This window comes from Anabrus simplex, chromosome 11, assembly GCF_040414725.1.
Source record: "Anabrus simplex isolate iqAnaSimp1 chromosome 11, ASM4041472v1, whole genome shotgun sequence".
In the NCBI taxonomy this organism is placed as follows: domain Eukaryota; kingdom Metazoa; phylum Arthropoda; class Insecta; order Orthoptera; family Tettigoniidae; genus Anabrus; species Anabrus simplex.
The window spans coordinates 46,642,062-46,663,498 of record NC_090275.1 but is presented as its reverse complement, the minus strand read 5'-3'; the positions used below and the strand labels follow the sequence as shown (position 1 = coordinate 46,663,498).

Below are 21,437 nucleotides of genomic sequence, written 5' to 3'. Positions count from 1 at the left end.
TAACAGCAGTGGCGTATCCTGGAATCTCCACTGAGGCATCCAACTAGTAACCATGCAGTTAACACAATGTATTAAGTAAATTTCAATTCTACTCACCCTAATTACATGTAGGTGAACTCGAGCCAAACAGTTTTACTGTAAGTTTCTGGATTGAACGTGCGTACACAATTCTTGTTTTCTGTTTTTAAATTTACGAGGGTCCGCCTCTGTGGTGTAGTGGTTAGTGTGATTAGCTGCCACCCCCGGAGGCCCGGGTTCGATTCCCGACTACGCCACGAAATTTGAAAAGTGGTACGAGGGCTGGAACGGGGTCCACTCAGCCTCTGGAGGTCAACTGAGTAGAGGGGGGTTCGAATCCCTCCTCAGCCATCCTGGAAGTGGTTTTCCGTGGTTTCCCACTTCTCCTCCAGGCAAATACCGGAATGGTACGTAAATCAAGGCCACAGCCGCTTCCTTCCCTCTTCCTTGTCTATCCCTTCCAATCTTCCCATCCCCCGCAAGGCCCCTGTTCAGCATAGCAAGTGAGGCAGCCTGGGCGAGGTACTGGTCATCCTCCCTAGTTAGAATCTTTTCATCAAACGAACGGCCAGTAAATGGCTTTTCAAACTGATTTACAATTATATCCGTTTTAGACTTATCCATCGTTAATACCACATGTGCGCAAAATATAATAAAACACCGAAAACACAATTAATTAACTCACTAGTTAGCCACAACTCAAGCACTGGAGGTAAGTCACCCCAGTGGCATTGGTCAGTTTCGTCACGTTGGGTTCTCGCTGGGGGGGTAATCTGTGGGTCCCGTTCGCTGTCAAGATGCCGACTTTCTCCAAGTTGCTAACAGATGGCAGAGGGTAGCACGGGTTTGGGGTGACAAATTTTGACCAAGTTTCAATTGCAGCGACATCGTTCGGAGGGTTTCAGAACTACGTCTGCCACCGAATGCAATTTTAAGATTGAATGCCTTACATCCTTAACTCCTCCATTCGCTGTCTCTTTCTTCCTAGAGTGGTGTAGACGGCGAGACTACACCAGCACCACAAGTAGTCAAACAACGGAACCAGTACAGTTACGCGGACCTTTTGAACTTCTGAGAGATGAAATCGTTAATATTTGACTTGAAACAACCTAAAATCGTACATCAGACAGTTCTTTCTGTTATCATAACGCATGCAATGAATGCCTTGCATTCAAGGAGAATACGCCCCTGGTTAACAGTTTCTCAAGTAATTTAAACGAGTGTTTTATTCAAGTGGAGCGAATGCGTATCGCCTCCAAGTCCCACCCAAAGCGTGACGTCATTAGAGCTACAATACGGCCTGGACATCACTAGGGCAGTGGGTCAGGCCTAGTGACTATCGAAGCATTCGCATTTCCATGCCATGAAGTAATTGTTTGTGTTTGACTCTTGCTGGTCAGAGTGACTGGGCGAACATCAGTCCTGTAAACCTTGGACTTCAGCTGGTCTGGGTCCGACGGTCTCAGAGAGCACCAGTAGCTTGCCGGCACTTCATTCAGACCGAATTTACTCCTGCACGGGCGTCTGGAATAGCGTCACACTCGGCGTTGACCAAAGAATCAAGATACTTAAACTGTTCTACTTTATTGAGATCTTGGCCATCTATCTGAATGATTCCATCCGCCTGCGGACCGCACTGCAAGTACTCATTTTTCTCCTTAATTTACAGAATAATTTCCTATAACCATAAAAGAAAGCAAATTTCCAACAAATCTGCCACAATGGCATGCGCTTGTACTTCATTACTAGCCAATTGTATTAGATTCTCCATACCTCACAGCAGTGTACATAAAAGAAACAGTATTGCATCACTTACACCCTAAACCCGTAATACCTGAGACGTGCTTTCCCTTTCAGGTAGTTAGATTTTTTTCATAGCACAAAGCACTCCGGTGATCTGGTGCCATTACAACAGCCACGCAAAAGTTCTGTGCACCGTGCATCGGTCCCACTCGGTTAGACTCGGACCAGCGCTTCGTCTCGGGGCGAATCGGCTAAGCTCGGCTCAACTCGGCTCAGATTTGGAGCACTGCGGAGCAAGTGAGAAAGAGGGAGACCGGCAGAGCGAGCGAGACAGGCGTAGGGAAAGAGAGAGAGACATGGCTATAGCTCCAAATCGAGGAGTGTAGATTTGCACTCTGGTCAACCGAGCGAAGTTGTATTTTGCATCTTGCGCCGCACAATGCACTGGTGCATGCACCGTGAGAGGCCCTGGTCTAGACTAAAACGGAACGTTGAAATTGACGAGCAAGCAGCCAGATGGCGTCAAATTAACGTGCTTGCACACGGTAACTGAGGCCAAACTATTATATTATTATTATTATTATTATTATTATTATTATTATTATTATTATTATTATTATTATTATTATTGTGTATCTACTCCTTAGTCCCGTTTCTTGATACAGAGTCGAGGATGATATGAGGTGAATTTATATGGTATGTTTTACGGCCGGATGCCCTTTCTGACGCCAACCTCAGTTGAGGAGCTAATGAAGATGAAATGAATGATGGTGAATAAAATTCCGTACAGAAGTGGAAGGAATAGGCTGTGGCCCATGAATAGGAATTGTCCCGGAATTCGCTTGGAAGTGAGAAAGGGAAACCATAGAAAACCATTCTCATAACAGCCGACGATGGGGTTCGAACCCACGCGTCTCCCTGAATGCAGAGTTTGGCTGCACAGCCGTAGCACTTTAACACGCACGACCACTCCACTCGGTGGTTATTATTATTATTATTATTATTATTATTATTATTATTATTATTATTATTATTATTATTATTATTGTCTGTCTGTTAGGTCATCAGCCCAGAGGCTGGTTGGATCCTCAAATAGTACCACCAAAGGTTATGCGGTTATAAGGAAACCGCAAAAACCAATGGCAGTACCAAAATGAGGCGTACTAGGCAAGACGAGGAGTGAGGTAGTTTGCCATTGCTTTCCTCACTGGGTCAGCAAGTGCTATTGCAGCACGACTGACCCTATGAGCAACACCTTTCAGAGCACTCAGATGCACTAGTCGTGCTCTGAATGTCATTACTCAGCACCACCCATTCCCCAGCAGCTTCCATATTGTCACAGCCATGGATGAGACTGGGACTTCGGGGAAGCTACATTTTACTCTGGCCTGTGCCAAGAGATGGATACAAAAGTACTGTATCCATCAAGAAATGGCAGCAGGCACTATTATTATTATTATTATTATTATTATTATTATTATTATTATTATTATTATTATTATTATTATTATTATTATTATTATTATTATTATTATTATTATTGCATGGCGTAATCAAAAAGTTTCCGTTTGAGGGCGTTGCTGCAGCGGACATGTAACGTAGCGCGACTCCGATGCGGGCTAAGTGATTAACTGTGCAGAGGAGGGGTGGCCACTGTTCTACCGTCGCTCTACGCCTCTATATTCGGGAGACGGAGAGGGGCTGGTCCCCACCGTCGGCTGTTCTGAGAATGGTTTCCCGTGGTTTTCCATGCTGGGACAGTTCCTAGTATAGGCCACGGCCGCCAACCCTCTCACCTTCTCCGAGCATCTCCTTCACCGCTGCAAATCTCCCGGTGTGAGGGACGGCGCACAGTCTAGGAGGCCCGCCGTCCCCTTCAGGGATGGAATGAAAACTTGTGTACTTAGTTATCAAAGGGGTTAGTGTGACAATCGTGTCGTGTCGAGGTGCGTACGTTAAATGCAGCCACGTGCACTATGGCGACGTTATTACCAAATGCGTCCAAACAGGACCAACTCGCTGTTATTCAGTTCTTGGTTGCCGAAGGACAAACACCGGTGGACATCCGTCGGAGAATGAAGACTGTGCATGGGGCAGCATGTCTGTCCAAAACCACCGTTGTTGAATGGTGCACTAAATTCCTTGCGGGTCGCGTTTCGACACAAGACGTCGGTCTATCTGGGAGGCCAGCCTCATCCATTCCGGACAACAACAAGCGGGCGGTGGATGAGGGGATTAGAGCGGACCGACGCATAACCATTCAGGCACTAACAATGGATCTCGACGCCTTCAATCCCCTCAAAAAGGCCTTGAAGTTTCGGCGTTTCCTGCCGGAAAAGGATGTACAGCAGGCGGTTACAGACTTTATCATGCAGCAGGACACGGTGTTTTACCACAAGGGGATCTTCAACCTGGTGCGTCGGGGGATGAGTCTTGAGTGCCCCGATGCTCACAGTGATTTTGCCCGATTGGCATCCCGATTCGGGACTGTACGGCCGCCGAACTGATACTTTTTGATCGACCCTTATGTTATCATCATTAAGCGTTGAAATTAACGTACCAACTGCACGAATCAGATGTTACTTTCTACACCGACGTAGGCCTACACAGTCGTGGTGCTGTCTGGACAATTAGAAGCACTATGAAACTTACGGGTGATGGTTTCACTCATCTGGCTTTTAAAGAAACGAAACATCTTCAGCCTTGACGATCCTTGGTATTAAACATGATCTTCCAATTCCAATGGTGTATGGCTTTGGTGTCGGGAGTGTCCGAGGACATATTCGGTTCGCCAGGTGTAGATCTTTTGATTTGACGCCCGTAGGCGACCTACGCGTCGTGATGAGGATGAAATGATAATGAAGACGACACATGCACCCAGCCCCCGTGCCAGCAAAATTAACCAATGATGGTTAAAATTCCCGACCCTGCCGGGAATCGAACCCGGGGCCCCTGTGACCAAAGGCCAGCACGCTAACCATTTAGCCATGGAGCCGGACATTCCGCAGGTAATTCCCATGAATAAACATGGCTCAGCTCCTTACCTTGCTTTATACTAGTGAATGCGATTCCAGTGACTAGTACATTCACATTTAGGAATGTGTCAGGGACTGTGACTGAAATAAAGGAGGTACTTGCCTTTGGTAGTGGGTTGGGTTCTTTGATGTGAATGCCAGCCACATAGACCACTGATGGCACCAGCGGTCTTGGGTCATCAAAGCTGGGATGTGTGTTCAACATGATTGCACTCATTTTGAGAACTTCTTGCGAAGGAACGGCAGATGTAGGTCCAAGGTATTTTCTTGAAATGGCTAGAAAAATAAAATAAGCTAGTTAGTACAGAATGTGTTACATTACTAAAGTCCTTGTATTCGGTGACCATTATAAGAAAGAGCTACCCATGTAGCGTTAAAAACGTTCAGTTCAATAGCGTGGTGCCGAAAGACACGTCGCACACTGATCTAAACACCGATTCTAGCCGACAAAAAATCGATAAAAATGAAGTCAAGAAGTCGCTGAAAACAGTTTGGGAACTCATTCTATACACCCCAGGTACCTCATATCTGCCCTTCATAATGTGCTTGGAGTGTGTAAGTGGCGGGGAATGAATCACAAACCTGACAATTTTAAAAACTTGGAAAAAATTAAACATTTATACCTTATCGGGACCAACCAGGATATTGAAGAACCCCTTTTTGGAGGGTATTTCTTGAGTAAATTCACAAGGACAAGTCCTTCTGCACGCGCTAAAACGACCGTATCAACCAGTTAACTTCTCCATATTTTAGACTTCACTGTACTCCGATTTTACGGCGTTTTCAGGGCCGGAAACCGAAGTTATAGGTGCTTATCAGTTACTAATTGATTTAATCGATGTTATACACCAGGGCCCCTCAGGGCGCATGCGCGTGGTGCATGCACTGTGCACGGTGCAAAAGACGACTTCGCTTGGTTGACCAGAGTGCAGACCCCCCACTCCTCACTCCCTACACCTGTCTCCCCGTTCGGCCTGTCTCCGCGTTCCTCACCTTCACTGCTGTTTCTCCCCCACTGCGAAATGTTTACGTGTGGTGAGCGGAGACGCACAGTTGTATGGGACAAGGTTACCAGTGTTATTAAAAAAATTAAAAAAGTGAATTAGAAATACACATACATGTTTGAGAGGAATGTAAACATAATTTTAAAAAAATGCAGAACCCGTGACCAAAATGAAAATGCTACAGTACTGGAACAAACCTCATTTGTGGATATAGAATGCTCTTCTTCAAGCTGTTTCAACTTCCTTAATTCTTTCTCTCTGACGTCTCCTATGATTTCACAATAATTTTCCGAATGTAGTCTGTTGTAGTGTCTTTCAATAGACGATTTTCTTACGCACGTAATTATCGTCCCACAGATTAAGCATTTGGCGTTATCGTCACGACAAACAAACAAAAACAAAAAAATACGAAAGTTCCCAGTTCGATTGAAATGGACTTTCGGAAGTCTTTGCTTTCTTCGAAACAGGTTGCTCCATTATTATGTTGTTGTCGTGCGCTTGTCTATTTCACTGATAAACACGTCGTCTACCACCAAACGCTTCGTCGCTCTCAGCACACTACACCATCCGAGTCAAGCCGAGTTGAGGCGAAGCGTACCGATGCACAGTGCACAGAGCCTATGCACCTCGCTCTGCACGCGTGAGAGTTTGGGCGTTTGAGAGGCCCTGTTATACACTATACTAAAGATTTTACACCAAAAATCAAGTGCCACTTCTTGCAACTTTTATACCATGGTAAACACAAAGGGTACTTCAACACTGACAAATACTGGGAGTGCCACCTGCTGTATCTGCGGGTGCTTACTATTTCAAATGAATGATCTGCAATTAAATTCCAGATTTTGTATTAGGGAGGGAAACCTAAAGTATGGAGTTTCAGATCTGCACGCATGGATCAAGTTTTTGGAATGCATTCCCCGCGTAGCTTACAAACTGGAGTTGCAAAAAGGTAATTTAAACTGTAAACTTTAAAAGAATGCCATGGATCTGACTGTATATCTTTACACTGAAATTTGTTGTTTAAATGTAGTTTACGAAACACCACGGATGAACAAAAGTAAGATGTCAGAAATCGAAAATCCACTATTCAGGAGGCTTTGTGGAAAGAGCTGGGCCGGAAAGTTGACAGGGTTGTTTAAGGGACTGGGACCTTGAACACCGGCAACATCTCAAGAAATTTATTTCGCAATCCGAAAAAGGCAGCCGAAGCAACCGGAGTCAACGAAGAATTAATCAACAGATTTGCTGTTACATTGCAGGTACAACAACGAAACCCAATTCAACTATATTTGGACTTAGTTCCTTCGCTTCACGATATTTATACTCTTATCTGGGTTTTAGATTTTGTCCAGTGGTCATCAGGTGAACGATGAGGCTTTCAGCGCGCACGCTTTAGACACTGCAAAATTGTACGTGTCCTTATATAATTGGTATCTTATGCCTCCGACCGTCCACAAAGTCTTAATTCATGATGTTCAGGCGATCAGATGCGACCTTCTGCCAATCGGAAAGCTGTCCGAGGAGGCTCAAGAATCCCGAAACAAGGATTACAGGTTCTTCCGGGAGCACCAAACCGGGAAGACTTCCAGAAAGGACACAACAACTGATCTAATACACAGTCCCCTGTTTTTGTCGGACCCAGTAGTTACAAGGCACCTCATGTAAGCCGAAATTCACTGGAATTAACTGGCCCTTGAAGTACACGCTTTGCTCGTATTCGATGAGGACACAGATGAAGAGGAGGCTTCGGATGAATTGACTCCGAAGAAGAGACTTCCAAAGCAGAAGAAAAGGACGTTGAAATGTCAAATACAGATATTGAACCCAAGGCATGGCTCGTAAGAAGTTTTACTAATAAGTAACATGGCGCTAAAAAACCAAGCATTTCAAATATAACGTAATATATTCTTATTCCTTTTTCAGGTCACATTCCTCGCCAACCTGGCCTAATTTTTACAATCGTTGATATGTTTTAGATCATAGAATCAGACGACCGATTCTTATGAAAATAAAATCATGACATTTGACAAGGATTCTATATGTTTTTCTTTCTAAACCCTGTTCACAATTTCATTAAAGAGTTAACGGGAGCGCAGCACGCAATTTAACATGAATCCATTCGCGGAATACTAAATTTTGTCCGCCTACCTTAAGTTTTGCGAGTTAGCGGACGCGTAGTGGATCCGCTACTTCGTTAATCGAAAAGTCGTTAACGGATTCGTAATCAGCGACCTCGAAAACCCCCCTTATGAATTTTCGTCGGGTTTTGTAAACCCGGAGAGATGATATGATTTATTGTCGGCTACAATAGGTGTTTAGAACACTGTGCGTCGTGCCGAAGTCACTTGCTGCAGTGTTGCGGACTGATATCAAATCGGGCGCAAAATACAACACAGTACCACGTTTGAAGAACGCTAGCTCGTGATATTCCATCATGCTCGAGGTAAATCGCATAGAAAGATATCAAAGATGCTTAACATGCGGCGAACAACTGCTGGGGATATAATAAGGAGTTTCGAAAATGAAGACAGAATTGATTCAGTTCCCCAGACAGGCAGACCAAGAAGGCTGACTGAACGAGAGAAGCGGTTTATGCTTCGGAATGTGAAACGAAATCCGAAAATTAGTGCCCCGAAACTGGCAGTAGCTGTTTTAGAGAAGCGTGTGGAAAGAAAGTAGAGGATAGGATAAGACAGGTGGAACAGGGTCATGGGAAGGAGAAAAGGGAGGAGGAAGTAGCTCCTGCAGCTATCAGGAAAGATAGGGCTGACCAGGAGGGGAGGGGATCAAATGAGGTGGGTAGGGTTGAGGCTCTGGTCATGGGGGATTCCATCGTTAGACACGTGGGGAAAGTGTGTGGAGGAAAGGGAACCAGGGTAGAATGTTATCCAAGAATTAGGTTGAGGCAGATGTTGAGGAAAGTAGAAGAGAGGGAGGAGGGGAAGGAGAAGGTGGTAGTGTTTCACGTTGGTACCAACAACGTAAGGCAAGCTGATATAGGTACCAACATAGTTGGAGATGTGTGGGATCTGGTAAATGCAGCACGGGTGAAGTTTAAGAAAGCGGAGATTGTTTTTTTTTTTTTTTTTTTTTTTTTGCTAGTTGTTTTACGTCGCACCGACACAGATAGGTCTTATGGCGACGATGGGACAGGGAAGGGCTAGGAGTTGGAAGGAAGCGGCCGTGGCCTTAATTAAGGTACAGCCCCAGCATTTGCCTGGTGTGAAAAAGGGAAACCACGGAAAACCATTTTCAGGGCTGCCGACAGTGGGGTTCGAACCTACTATCTCCCGAATACTGGATACTGGCCGCACTTAAGCGACTGCAGCTATCGAGCTCGGTACGCGGAGATTGTTATTAGTGGAATACTGTGTAGGAGGGATACTGACTGGAGGGTGATTGGGGATTTAAATGAGACTATGGAGTGGGTATGTGGGAAACTGGGAGTGAAATTTCTAGATCCTAATGGGCGGGTAGGAGATAGGGATCTGCGCTCGGATGGCCTTCATTTAAACCGCAGTGGTACGTATAAGTTAGGAAATTTGTTTGGAAGGGTAATAGGGAGGTACATTCAGGGAAACGGGATGGCGTAGGGAGCGGTGATAAGGGAACAGAGAACTGGAAATCAAGTAGGGATGACATAAAATTGTTAGTGCTGAACTGTAGAAGTATTGTAAAGAAAGGAATAGAATTAAGTAATTTAATAGATATATATTTACCAGATATTGTAATAGGAGTTGAATCATGGCTGAGAAATGATATAATGGATGCAGAAATTTTCTCACGGCACTGGAGTGTGTATCGTAGAGATAGCATAGGAAAGGTGGGAGGGGGAGTTTTCATTCTGGTGAAAGAAGAATTTGTAAGCTACGAAAAAGATGAGACACATGAAATTCTAGGTGTAAGGCTCATTTCTAAAGATAATAGGCAACTTGATATATTTGGAGTGTACAGGTCGGGAAAGGGTAGCACTGATGCGGATTCGGAATTATTTGATAGGATAGTCAGCTATGTGGGAAACGACATGGAAAGAAATGTGATTGTAGCGGGAGATCTGAATTTGCCAGATGTCAATTGGGAAGGAAATGCGAACGACAGGAGGCATGATCAACAAATGGCAAATAAGTTAATATGGGAAGGACAGCTGACTCAGAAAGTGATGGAACCAACCAGAGGGAAAAATATCCTGGATGTGGTGCTGATAAAACCAGATGAGCTCTATAGGGAAACTGAAGTAATAGATGGTATTAGTGATCATGAAGCTGTTTTTGTGGTAGTTAAAAATAAATGCGATAGAAAGGAAGGTCTTAAAAGTAGGACTGTTAGGCAGTACCATATGGCTGATAAAGCAGGTATGAGGTAGTTTCTAAAAAGTAACTATGATCGGTGGAAAACGGTAAATAAAAATGTAAACAGACTCTGGGATGGGTTTAAAGAAATTGTTGAGGAATGCGAAAACAGGTTTGTACCTTTAAGGGTGGTAAGGAATGGTAAAGACCCACCTTATTATAATAGAGAAATAAAGAGACTAAGAAGGAGGTGCAGACTGGAAAGAAATAGAGTTAGAAATGGCTGTGGAAGTAAGGAGAAATTGAAGGAACTTACTAGAAAATTGAATCTAGCAAAAAAGGCAGCTAAGGATAACATGATGGCAAGCATAATTGGCAGTCATACAAATTTTAGTGAAAAATGGAAGGGTATGTATAGGTATTTTAAGGCAGAAACAGGTTCCAAGAAGGACATTCCAGAAATAATTAATGAACAAGGGGAGTGTGTATGCGAGGATCTTCAAAAGGCAGAAGTATTCAGTCAGCAGTATGTAAAGATTGTTGGTTACAAGGATAATGTCGAGATAGAGGAAGAGACTAAGGCCAAAGAAGTAATAAAATTTACATATGATAACAATGACATTTACAATAAGATACAAAAGTTGAAAACTAGAAAAGCGGCTGGAATTGATCAGATTTCTGGGGATATACTAAAGACAATGGGTTGGAATGTAGTACCATATCTGAAGTACTTATTTGATTATTGTTTGGTCGAAGGAGCTATACCAGATGAATGGAGAGTTGCTATAGTAGCCCCTGTGTATAAAGGAAAGGGTGATAGACATAAAGCTGAAAATTACAGGCCAGTAAGTTTGACATGCATTGTATGTAAGCTTTGGGAAGGCATTCTTTCTGATTATATTAGACATGTTTGTGAAATTAATAACTGGTTCGATAGAAGGCAATTCGGTTTTAGGAAAGGTTATTCCACTGAAGCTCAACTTGTAGGATTCCAGCAAGATATAGCAGATATCTTGGATTCTGGAGGTCAAATGGACTGTATCGCGATTGACATGTCTAAAGCATTTGATAGGGTGGATCATGGTAGACTACTGGCAAAAATGAGTGCAATTGGACTAGACAAAAGAGTGACTGAATGGGTTGCTATATTTCTAGAAAATAGGTCTCAGAGAGTTAGAGTAGGTGAAGCTTTGTCTGACCCTGTAATAGTTGAGAAGGGAGTTCCTCAGGGCAGTGTTATCGGACCTTTATGTTTTCTTATATATATAAATGATATGAGTAAAGGAGTGGAATCGGAGGTAAGGCTTTTTGCGGATGATGTTATTCTCTATAGAGTGATAAATAAGTTACAAGATTGTGAGCAACTGCAACGTGACCTCGAAAATGTTGTGAGATGGACAGCAGGCAATGGTATGTTGATAAACGGGGCTAAAAGTCAGGTTGTGAGTTTCACAAATAGGAAAAGTCCTCTCAGTTTTAATTACTGCGTTGATGGGGTGAAAGTTCCTTTTGGAGATCATTGTAAGTATCTAGGTGTTAATATAAGGAAAGATCTTCACTGGGGTAATCACATAAATGGGATTGTAAATAAAGGGTACCGATCTCTACACATGGTTATGAGGGTGTTTAGGGGTTGTAGTAAGGATGTAAAGGAAAGTGCATATAAGTCTCTGGTAAGACCCCGACTAGAGTATGGTTCCAGTGTATGGGACCCTCACCAGGATTACCTGATTCAAGAACTGGAAAAAATCCAAAGAAAAGCAGCTCGATTTGTTCTGGGTGATTTCCGACAAAAGAGTAGCGTTACAAAAATGTTGCAATATTTGGGTTGGGAAGAATTGAGAGAAAGAAGAAGAGCTGCTCGACTAAGTGGTATGTTCCCAGCTGTCAGCGGAGAGATGGCGTGGAATGACTTTAGTAGACGAATAGGTTTGAATGGCGTTTATAAAAGTAGGAAAGATCACGATATGAAGATAAAGTTGGAATTCAAGAGGACAAACTGGGGCAAATATTCATTTATAGGAAGGGGAGTTAGGGATTTGAATAACTTACCAAGGGAGATGTTCAATAAATTTCCAATTTCTTTGAAATCATTTCGGAAAAGGCTAGGAAAGCAACAGATAGGGAATCTGCCACCTGGGCGACTGCCCTAAATGCAGATCAGTATTGATTGATTGATTGATTGATTGATTGATTGATTGATTGATTGATTGATTGATTGATTGATTGAAATTTGGGTGCTGAAACCGTGCGAAGAGCACTGCGAAGGAATGAGTTCTTTGGGAGAAGAGTTAAAAGGAAACCATACATTAGTGCAGTAAATAAAAAGAAGCGGCTTAAAGTTCGCAAAAACGTACGTAAGAAAACCCAGTGCTTGGTGGGAGGATGTGTTACTTGTTGATGTGTTTACCGATGGAAAGCAATTGGTAAGGCGGACCGACCTCACACTTTCACCCAACAAATCTCAGTGGTCATATTCACAAGAAAACGACAAACAAATCGTTTAGCCACGACGAACGACATTTTCTGCATATTTCCGCTAAGTATTTTTCTTGATAAGAAAAGAAATCAAAGGCAAGAATTATCTGAAAAGATAGCAGGGTTTGTACAAATTGCGCCATAACGGAATAAGCATTTATATTTTTCTCCACAAAGCGGCACTGGCTACTGGCAAGCAACCCTGATGTAGAATTTATACGTCTTGGTGGTGGCTATATACCTGAAGTTTCTCTACATTAACAATATATTCAGTCACTATTTTGCTGTTTCCCGTTTGTATAGAAAGTCCTTGAGCTCACTGTAGGATACAAATCTTTCCTAGAAATAATGTTACGTGTAAAATTTATCCTTACCATCAACAGTTGGCATTAATAGAGAATTCCAACGATGATCCACCCACAGATTAAAGATAAAGTTGTGCATTCTTTCTGAGAATGTCATGTGGTCTGAATACGGCAACATTAGATTAGAGATGTAAGAAGGATTATTTGGATTTCCAAACATGTAGTCAATCCAGTGGGGATGACTAAATCCATTTACTCCTATCACAGGCGGCGACCTGGAAGTAAAAGAAAAACAGAAAAGAGAATATTAAATAATAAATCAGCAAGCAAATAAAGAAAGAAAGAATTACAAAATTACAAAAAGCATACTATATTGTCTGGAGCAGATACCACAAAAGACCTATATCCCAAAACGCAAAATTAAGGCACTGCAACACAGTTGTCAAACCAGAAGCCCTTTACGCATCAGAAACTCTGATAATTGGTGGCAGATCACAAATAGAAAACAAGAGAGGAACATTCTCAGGAAAATTCTAGGACGTAAATGACAAATGGTATTTGAATGAAAAGGAAATCACAGGAAATTTTTCAAGTAACAGAAAAAATCACAGACAACATTAGAAAGAGAAGATTATAATTATATGGTCACCTGATCAGGATGGATAACAATAGGCTAACAAAGAAAATAGTAAATCTCGCAGTATCTCTAAAAAATCACTACAGCTGGTTTACATAAATAAACAAAGATCTTCCGGAAATTGGTATATATGAAGAAATCTTGCAAGACAGAAAAAAATCAGAAATCTCATAAATAAACACAAATTTGCTGATCAGTCTAAAAGACAAGTTACGGGATGGACGGAAGAACGCAAAAAGAAGCACAGCGAAAGGATGAAGAGATGTTGAGAGGACAAGAAGACACGTTTTGCTAAATAAATTCACGCGCGCTCCTTAGTTGGGCATAACGAAAAGAAAAAAAAATAATAATAATAATAATTAGCAAAATTGTATGATACATGGGAATGGTATTACTATCATCGCTTATACCTCAGTCACTTTCACAGTGCCTTAAGTAAAAGTAGTGGTATTAATATTCTAATGCGTTATGCCAAACTAGAGAGGGCGTTTGAACTTAATTAACACACTCTTTCCCCTTCCTTCCATGGCTAAATGGTTAGTGTGCTGGCCTTTGGTCACAGGGGTCCCGGGTTCGATTCCCGGCAGTGTTGGGAATTTTAACCATAATTGGTTAATTCCCCTGGCACGGGGACTGGGTGTATGTGTCGTCTTCACCATCATTTCATCCTCATCACGACGCGCAGGTCGCCTACGGTGTCAAATCAAAAGACCTGCACCTGGCAAGCCGAAGTCCTCGGACACATCCCGGCACTAAAAGCCATACGCCATTTCATTTGCATCTTTACGTCTCTGTTTTTCAGCAAATGTATGTTTGTTTATTAGGGTTCTGAATTTGTTGTTGTTGCTTGTTGTTTAAAGGCGCCTAACATATAAGGTCATCGGCCCGGTTCTGAGTTTTGTTCTATCTTGAATGGTTTGTTAGTTAATCCGAATACGAATTTCTTGTACGCCTTTTTTATGTCCTCTGGCCAGTTGGGTGGTTGTTTGTTTAGTCGTAGGTTTATAATGTCATTCTTAGCCTATTTGCTATTCTATACACGTGAACGCAAAATTTTAATCGCCGTTTTTCTAGTTATATTTGTGATTTTCCCCCCGTGATTTGATATACATCCTGTGGTTTCTTTTTCAAGCAAATTCCCATTTCGCATTTTGGTCCTAAGATTCTTCTGAAACCGGGCGAGTTGGCCGTGCGCGTAGAGGCGCGCGGCTGTGAGCTTGCATCCGGGAGATAGTAGGTTCGAATCCCACTATCGGCAGCCCTGAAAATGGTTTTCCGTGGTTTCCCATTTTCACACCAGGCAAATGCTGGGGCTGTACCTTAATTAAGGCCACGGCCGCTTCCTTCCAACTCCTAAGCCTTTCCTATCCCATCGTCGCCATAAGACCTATCTGTGTCGGTGCGACGTAAAGCCCCTAGCCAAAAAAAAAGATTCTTCTGAATTTCTTCCTGCCTTGTTTTTCGATATTTTCTATTTTTGATATAATTATTTTATATAGTTTGAGTCAAGTATAATAAGTAAAGTTACAAATGGCGACCAGTCTTAACAGAATTATGTACTTACCCAAATCTTTTTGTTAATCCCAGAAGACATTCCCCACACGAAGATTCATATATAATCAAGTCGAACTTGAAATTGTCTGGGTAGTTTAGCAGAGTCTTCATTCCTTTGTTCTTGAAGGCGAAGTCGCATGTTTTAAAAACCCAGTCAAAGAAAAGGTCTATCATTTTGAATGCCGTGTCCTCACTCAGATTTTCTATGTCGAAATCTTGTTCTTCTACAAAGTCGTAAATTCCTTCCAGGACAAAGCTCGTGACGTTGGGAACGGGCTTCTTCATAGGCAACGTGTCTATAACAGTGAGATTGTGGCCTCTTTCCGCTAGCGCGGTGACGAGAGCGCTGTTCCAGATGTGGTGACTTCGCGATGCGACGTTCAGTAACATCAGAATGTTAGCAGCTCTAGTAGCACTCACCCAGCCCAGCAGCAGGCTTACTAGTGACAAATGAAGTCTCATAGCTGCTGACTGCCTGGAAAAGAAAATGCGTAATAACAGGCAAAAGCAGAGAGTGAGGTATTCTGAAAATTGTGTGTAAATTTCTATATAATGGTGCATATTTTTATGTAACGTTCAGTCTACAGTAATTCGTAGTGTTAAGGTAGGCTATTAAGGCATCTGGATTATTTGAGGTATGTGTGAATTTATGTATGAACGTGTTGTATTTACAATGGTGCGATAATACTCAAGGTAAGGGAGAGTGGGGGAATTGTCCACAGCGGGAATCGTGTGTAGTGGAAAATTCCATGTTCATAGTTGATTTATAGACTCTTACTACTGCAGCCCTCTAGCTGTCCTTGCACATGACAGTCGGGGACAGTCAGGCTGGCGACAGTTGCATTATTATTATTATTATTATTATTATTATTATTATTATTATTATTATTATTATTATTATTATTATTATTATTATTATTTAACACCTTCTTTGTGTGCGGCCATTGAATAATCAAGAGAAGATGTGTGGAAACTGAATTGGGAGAACTGACACCAGATAATATTATTTCTGTGATGCTACGAGACCAGGAATCCTGGAATCGGGTGGCAGTGTATGTCATTTATCACTTCAGCAAGTATATAAGCATCATATTACCCGAAAGTAAAAAGTTACGTGTTAAAAGAACCTGAATTATTCTAAATGAGAACAAATAAGATACACTGACTGACAGAGCAAATGCAACACCAAGAAGGAGTGGTTCGAAAGGGATGAAAGTTGGGGAAAAAACAGAGACGGCACGGACGAATAATTGATGTTTATTTCAAACCGATATGCAGGTTACACAATGCGCACGGCATCGACTCAGTAGGATGTAGGACCACCGCGAGCGGCGATGCACACAGAAACACGTCGAGGTACAGAGTCAATAAGAGTGCGGATGGTGTCCTGAGGGATGGTTCTCCATTCTCTGTCAACCATTTGCCACAGTTAGTCGTCCGTACGAGGCCGGGGCAGAGTTTGCAAACGGCGTCCAATGAGATCCCACACGTGTTCGATTGGTGAGAGATCCGGAGAGTACGCTGGCCACGGAAGCATCTGTACACCTCGTAGAGCCTGTTGGGAGATGCGAGCAGTGTGTGGGCGGGCATTATCCTGCTGAAACAGAGCATTGGGCAGCCCCTGAAGGTACGGGAGTGCCACCGGCCGCAGCACATGCTGCACGTAGCGGTGGGCATTTAACGTGCCTTGAATACGCACTAGAGGTGACGTGGAATCATACGCAATAGCGCCCCAAACCATGATGCCGCGTTGTCTAGCGGTAGGGCGCTCCACAGTTACTGCCGGCTTTGACCTTTCTCCACGCCGACGCCACACTCGTCTGCGGTGACTATCACTGACAGAACAGAAGCGTGACTCATCGGAGAACACGACGTTCCGCCATTCCCTCATCCAAGTCGCTCTAGCCCGGCACCATGCCAGGCGTGCACGTCTATGCTGTGGAGTCAATGGTAGTCTTCTGAGCGGACGCCGGGAGTGCAGGCCTCCTTCAACCAATCGACGGGAAATTGTTCTGGTCGATATTGGAACAGCCAGGGTGTCTTGCACATGCTGAAGAATGGCGGTTGACGTGGCGTGCGGGGCTGCCACCGCTTGGCGGCGGATGCGCCGATCCTCGCGTGCTGACGTCACTCGGGCTGCGCCTGGACCCCTCGCACGTGCCACATGTCCCTGCGCCAACCATCTTCGCCACAGGCGCTGCACCGTGGACACATCCCTATGGGTATCGGCTGCGATTTGACGAAGCGACCAACCTGCCCTTCTCAGCCCGATCACCATACCCCTCGTAAAGTCGTCTGTCTGCTGGAAATGCCTCCGTTGACGGCGGCCTGGCATTCTTAGCTATACACGTGTCCTGTGGCACACGACAACACGTTCTACAATGACTGTCGGCTGAGAAATCACGGTACGAAGTGGGCCATTCTCCAACGCCGTGTCCCATTTATCGTTCGCTACGTGCGCAGCACAGCGGCGCATTTCACATCATGAGCATACCTCAGTGACGTCAGTCTACCTTGCAATTGGCATAAAGTTCTGACCACTCCTTCTTGGTGTTGCATTTGCTCTGTCAGTCAGTGTACATAAATCACCACTAATATGCCAATGAAACAATTATTTATACATGTTTGTATTCTAGGAGAATCCCGTGAATCAAGATGCAATTTGAATGCGCACTTAAAAAATAATAATACCACACTACGAATCAACGTGCCAATTTCTTAAAACTGATATTAAATTAGAAAGGAATATTCCCAATTTTTCTAATTACTTAATCTCATAATAATTTGATTATATTTTGACAATTAAATTATAAAACTCCATGGAGCTGTGTTGATTGCGGACAGTGTCGATTGCGGACACCTCATTATCAGTCGCCATTGCGGACACAAAATACCAATCCAGTTCTGCTCTAGATGTCATACAGAACGTTAGCCCTACCACTGTGTTAGCTTTACCACTGTGTTGAGTTTTTAGTTCGTTTGCTTGTTTCTGTTCATTAATCGTTGTGCTAATATGGAATTCATTGAGACGGAGAAAGGTAAGCCATGTGCCCTATTGCATGGTTATAGTTACAGACAGTTGAGAATTAGTAAAAATGGTGTTACCACATGGATTTGTTCGAAGGAGAAAACGAAGAAGTGCAAAGGAAAATTATTTACTAAAGGTATGTAACAGAACTTACTCTTAACAGATTTTAATAATTTTAATATATATACCTCTCGATTAAGTTTCAACTCTGTTTCATTTAAACTGTATTTGTATTAAATTATATTAAAATACATTATATTTACTATTTGTGATCCAATGTAATTTTTACCGGGCGAGTTGGCCGTGCGGTTAGGGGCGCGCAGCTGTGACCTTGCATCCGGGAGATAGTGGGTTCGAACCCCACGGTCGGCAGCTCTGAAGATGGTTTTCTGTGGTTTCCCATTTTTTTGCAAGTTGATTTACGTCGCACCGACACAGACAGGTCTTAAGGCGACGATGGGACAGGAAAGGGCTAGGAGTGGGAAGGAAGCGGCCGTGGCCTTCATTAAAGTACAGCCCCAGCATTTGCCTGGTGTGAAAATGGGGGGCTGTACCTTAATGAAGACCACGGCCGCTTCCTTCCCACTCCTAGCCCTTTCCTGTCCAATCGTCGCCTTAAGACCTGTCTGTGTCGGTGCGACGTAAAGCAACTAGCAAAAAAAGAAAAATATTTTTTTCCAGATTGACAAACTTGAAGTCTCTGCTCGTGTCATGAAGCGTGTAGAAAAGTTTTTAACTTAATTTGGCTGTATTTATTAGCAACCAAAGTAATTGTTTTTATTATTAAATATATTTTATTCTTATTGTTATTAATATTTAATTACTAATTATTATTTGTTTGCTTACTTATTTTAGGTAATGAAGTCGTGAGAATTGTAAATCATGACTGCATACCTGATGACGCTCAACTGGATGTAAAACAAGCAATATTTCATGCAAAGAAACGGGCTAGAGAAGAGCCTAGTTCTTCTATACCTCAGATTTATTCAGAAGAATTTCAAAATTTGCATAATAAAGGATATGAACTTGTTACACACATTCCTGAGTTTGCAAATATTAAACATTCAATGTACTATGGAAGGAATAAGTATCACGGAGTCCAGAAAGAACCGAAGTTAGCGTCAGAAATCATCCTCAGTGAAGAATTGTTGAAAATGTTTGACGGAAAGACCTTTCTCCTTTCAGATGACTGCACAGATGGCAGAATGATAATTTTCTCCAGTTCTTTAGCTAAGGAAATGTTGCGAGAAAAAACGTTGTTTTTCGTTGACGGTACATTTAAGAGTGTAAGCAGCCAGTTCGCCCAACTATTCACGATACACGTGGACCTGGGAAGTAGTGAAAATGAAACTAACATCACTCCTATTGTGTTTGCACTTCTTCCTGACAAGAAAAAGGGAACTTATATTCGGATGCTCGAAAACATTGTGCAAGTTGTCCCAGAATGGAAACCAGAGAAATTCACAGTAGACTTTGAGACTGGTGCTATTTTTGCTCTAAGAGAAACATTTCCTAAATCTGAGATTCACGGATGTTATTTCCATTTCACGCAGTGTCTGTTGAGGAAGGTTCAGGAAATAGGAATGACGACTCTTTACAAGAAAAACGAAGAAATCAGACGAAATGTAAGGAAATGTGCTGCACTTGCTTTTCTGAAGCCTGAAGACGTAGAGAGTGGATGGATTTTAATTCACAGTCAAGCTCCGCCGGATGTGAAATTAACAGAATTCTTCGACTATTTTGTTGAGCAATGGCTGCTGAATGAGTCTATCCCGCTGGAGATGTTGAACTGTTTTAACGTTGGAAACAGAACAAACAATACCATTGAAGGGTGGAATTACAAAATCAATAGTAAAATTGGAAGGCCTCACCCAAGAATGAGAGATCTCATCACCTGTCTAAAGCTGTAAGCAGAGAATTCAGATCATTCAATTATGCGGATGGATTTAAATTTGGAAGGAACTAAAAGGAAAAGAAAGCACTGTAAACTGGACGAAAGAATTGCTCGAAGCACGAGGAAGTACAATGAGGATGGCAACTTGGAAAGGTTTTTGGACGTAATGTCATTTGTCCTCAGAATGGAGTGAGCGTAAGTGACGTTCGTTCAAAAAAACGTATGTTGTAAATAAGAGTGTATTATTAACAGGATGTATGTAAAATTATGACGATCTTATACATGAGAAATAATTATATGCCTAAATTAATATGTAAATAATTAATAGTAAAAAAGACAAACTTCTTAAAAAGTGCAAACAGTTATTCTGACAAAGCAAAAAATAGCAGCTAATTAAGGGACTAGGTCTTAATTATTTTTAAGGCCGAGTATGGTTAACCGTGCGGGTTCATGGCGTCCGTGGGTCTTCCGAACCCCTGCTGTTTACTTCATGTGCGGAGCTACACGGCAGGCCTACCTCGAAAATAAGCGAGGTGCTCTAAAAAAAAGGGCACGCAGTCCCGGGTAGCGCTAACTATGAACCTTTACGCACTTGCGCAAGTAATAAAAGCACCGGGCGTGTTGGCCGCGCGGTTAGGGGCGCGCAGCTGTGAGCTCGCATCCGGGAGATAGTGGGTTCGGATCCCACTGTCGGCAGGCCTGAAAATGGTTTTCCGTGGTTTCACATTTTCACACCAGGCAAATGCTGGGGCTGTACCTTAATTAAGGCCACGGCCGCTTCCTTCCCATTCCTAGGTCTTTCCTGTCCCATCGTCGCCACAAGACCTATCTGTGTCGGTGCGACGTAAAGCAAAATAGCAAAGAAAAAGTAATACAAGTACAATATACGTAGATACTTTATTTCACGAAAGCTTATCTCCCAAATATGTGTTCGCAATCGCGACGACACCATCTCGATACGGCTGGCAGTCATGGTGATGCTTCGTCATTGATCACATTGCTTGGCGTGGATACAGTTACGTCAGGACTGTCGTGATATCACGACTGATCAGTCACAGTTTATCATTCACGAGGTCGGTACATGTGCGCGCGATAATCACATTGGAGTGAAACTTTGAAATCACGGCTGATCACAGCGACAACATAGGAAGTAACAGTCGTTATTCGTGATTTTTAGATATAAGTGAAATATCGCCCATCAATATCTGCTCATCTGACGCAGAACTTTCTCTTTGACTTCCATGGGAGACATGCACGGGTGTGAGATGATAGTAATCAGTAGGGTGCGGAAGTGTATGACCTGAAGAAGACAAAGTATGCAAGCAGATATGCTCTTAGTGTGACCTGAAGAAGACAAAGTATGCAAGTAGATAAGCTCTAGTTAAAGTTATGTGCTTTAAGTCCCACTAACTACATTTCTGCGGTTTTTGGAGACGCCGAAGTGCCGGAATT

At 42.8% G+C, this 21,437-nt stretch overlaps 1 protein-coding gene across 1 annotated transcript in view; it reads right to left on the bottom strand.

Moving 5' to 3' along the window:
* LOC136883121 (uncharacterized) overlaps positions 1–21,437 on the bottom strand; it is a 78,283-nt gene that overhangs the window by 8,400 nt on the left and 48,446 nt on the right. The window contains exons 12-14 of the mRNA XM_068229601.1: positions 15,074–15,534; positions 12,942–13,147; positions 4,900–5,072 (exon numbers count right to left, since the gene is read on the bottom strand). Of these exons, the coding sequence (XP_068085702.1) occupies positions 4,900–5,072; positions 12,942–13,147; positions 15,074–15,534 (840 nt within the window). The remainder of the gene's footprint in view (positions 1–4,899; positions 5,073–12,941; positions 13,148–15,073; positions 15,535–21,437) is intronic.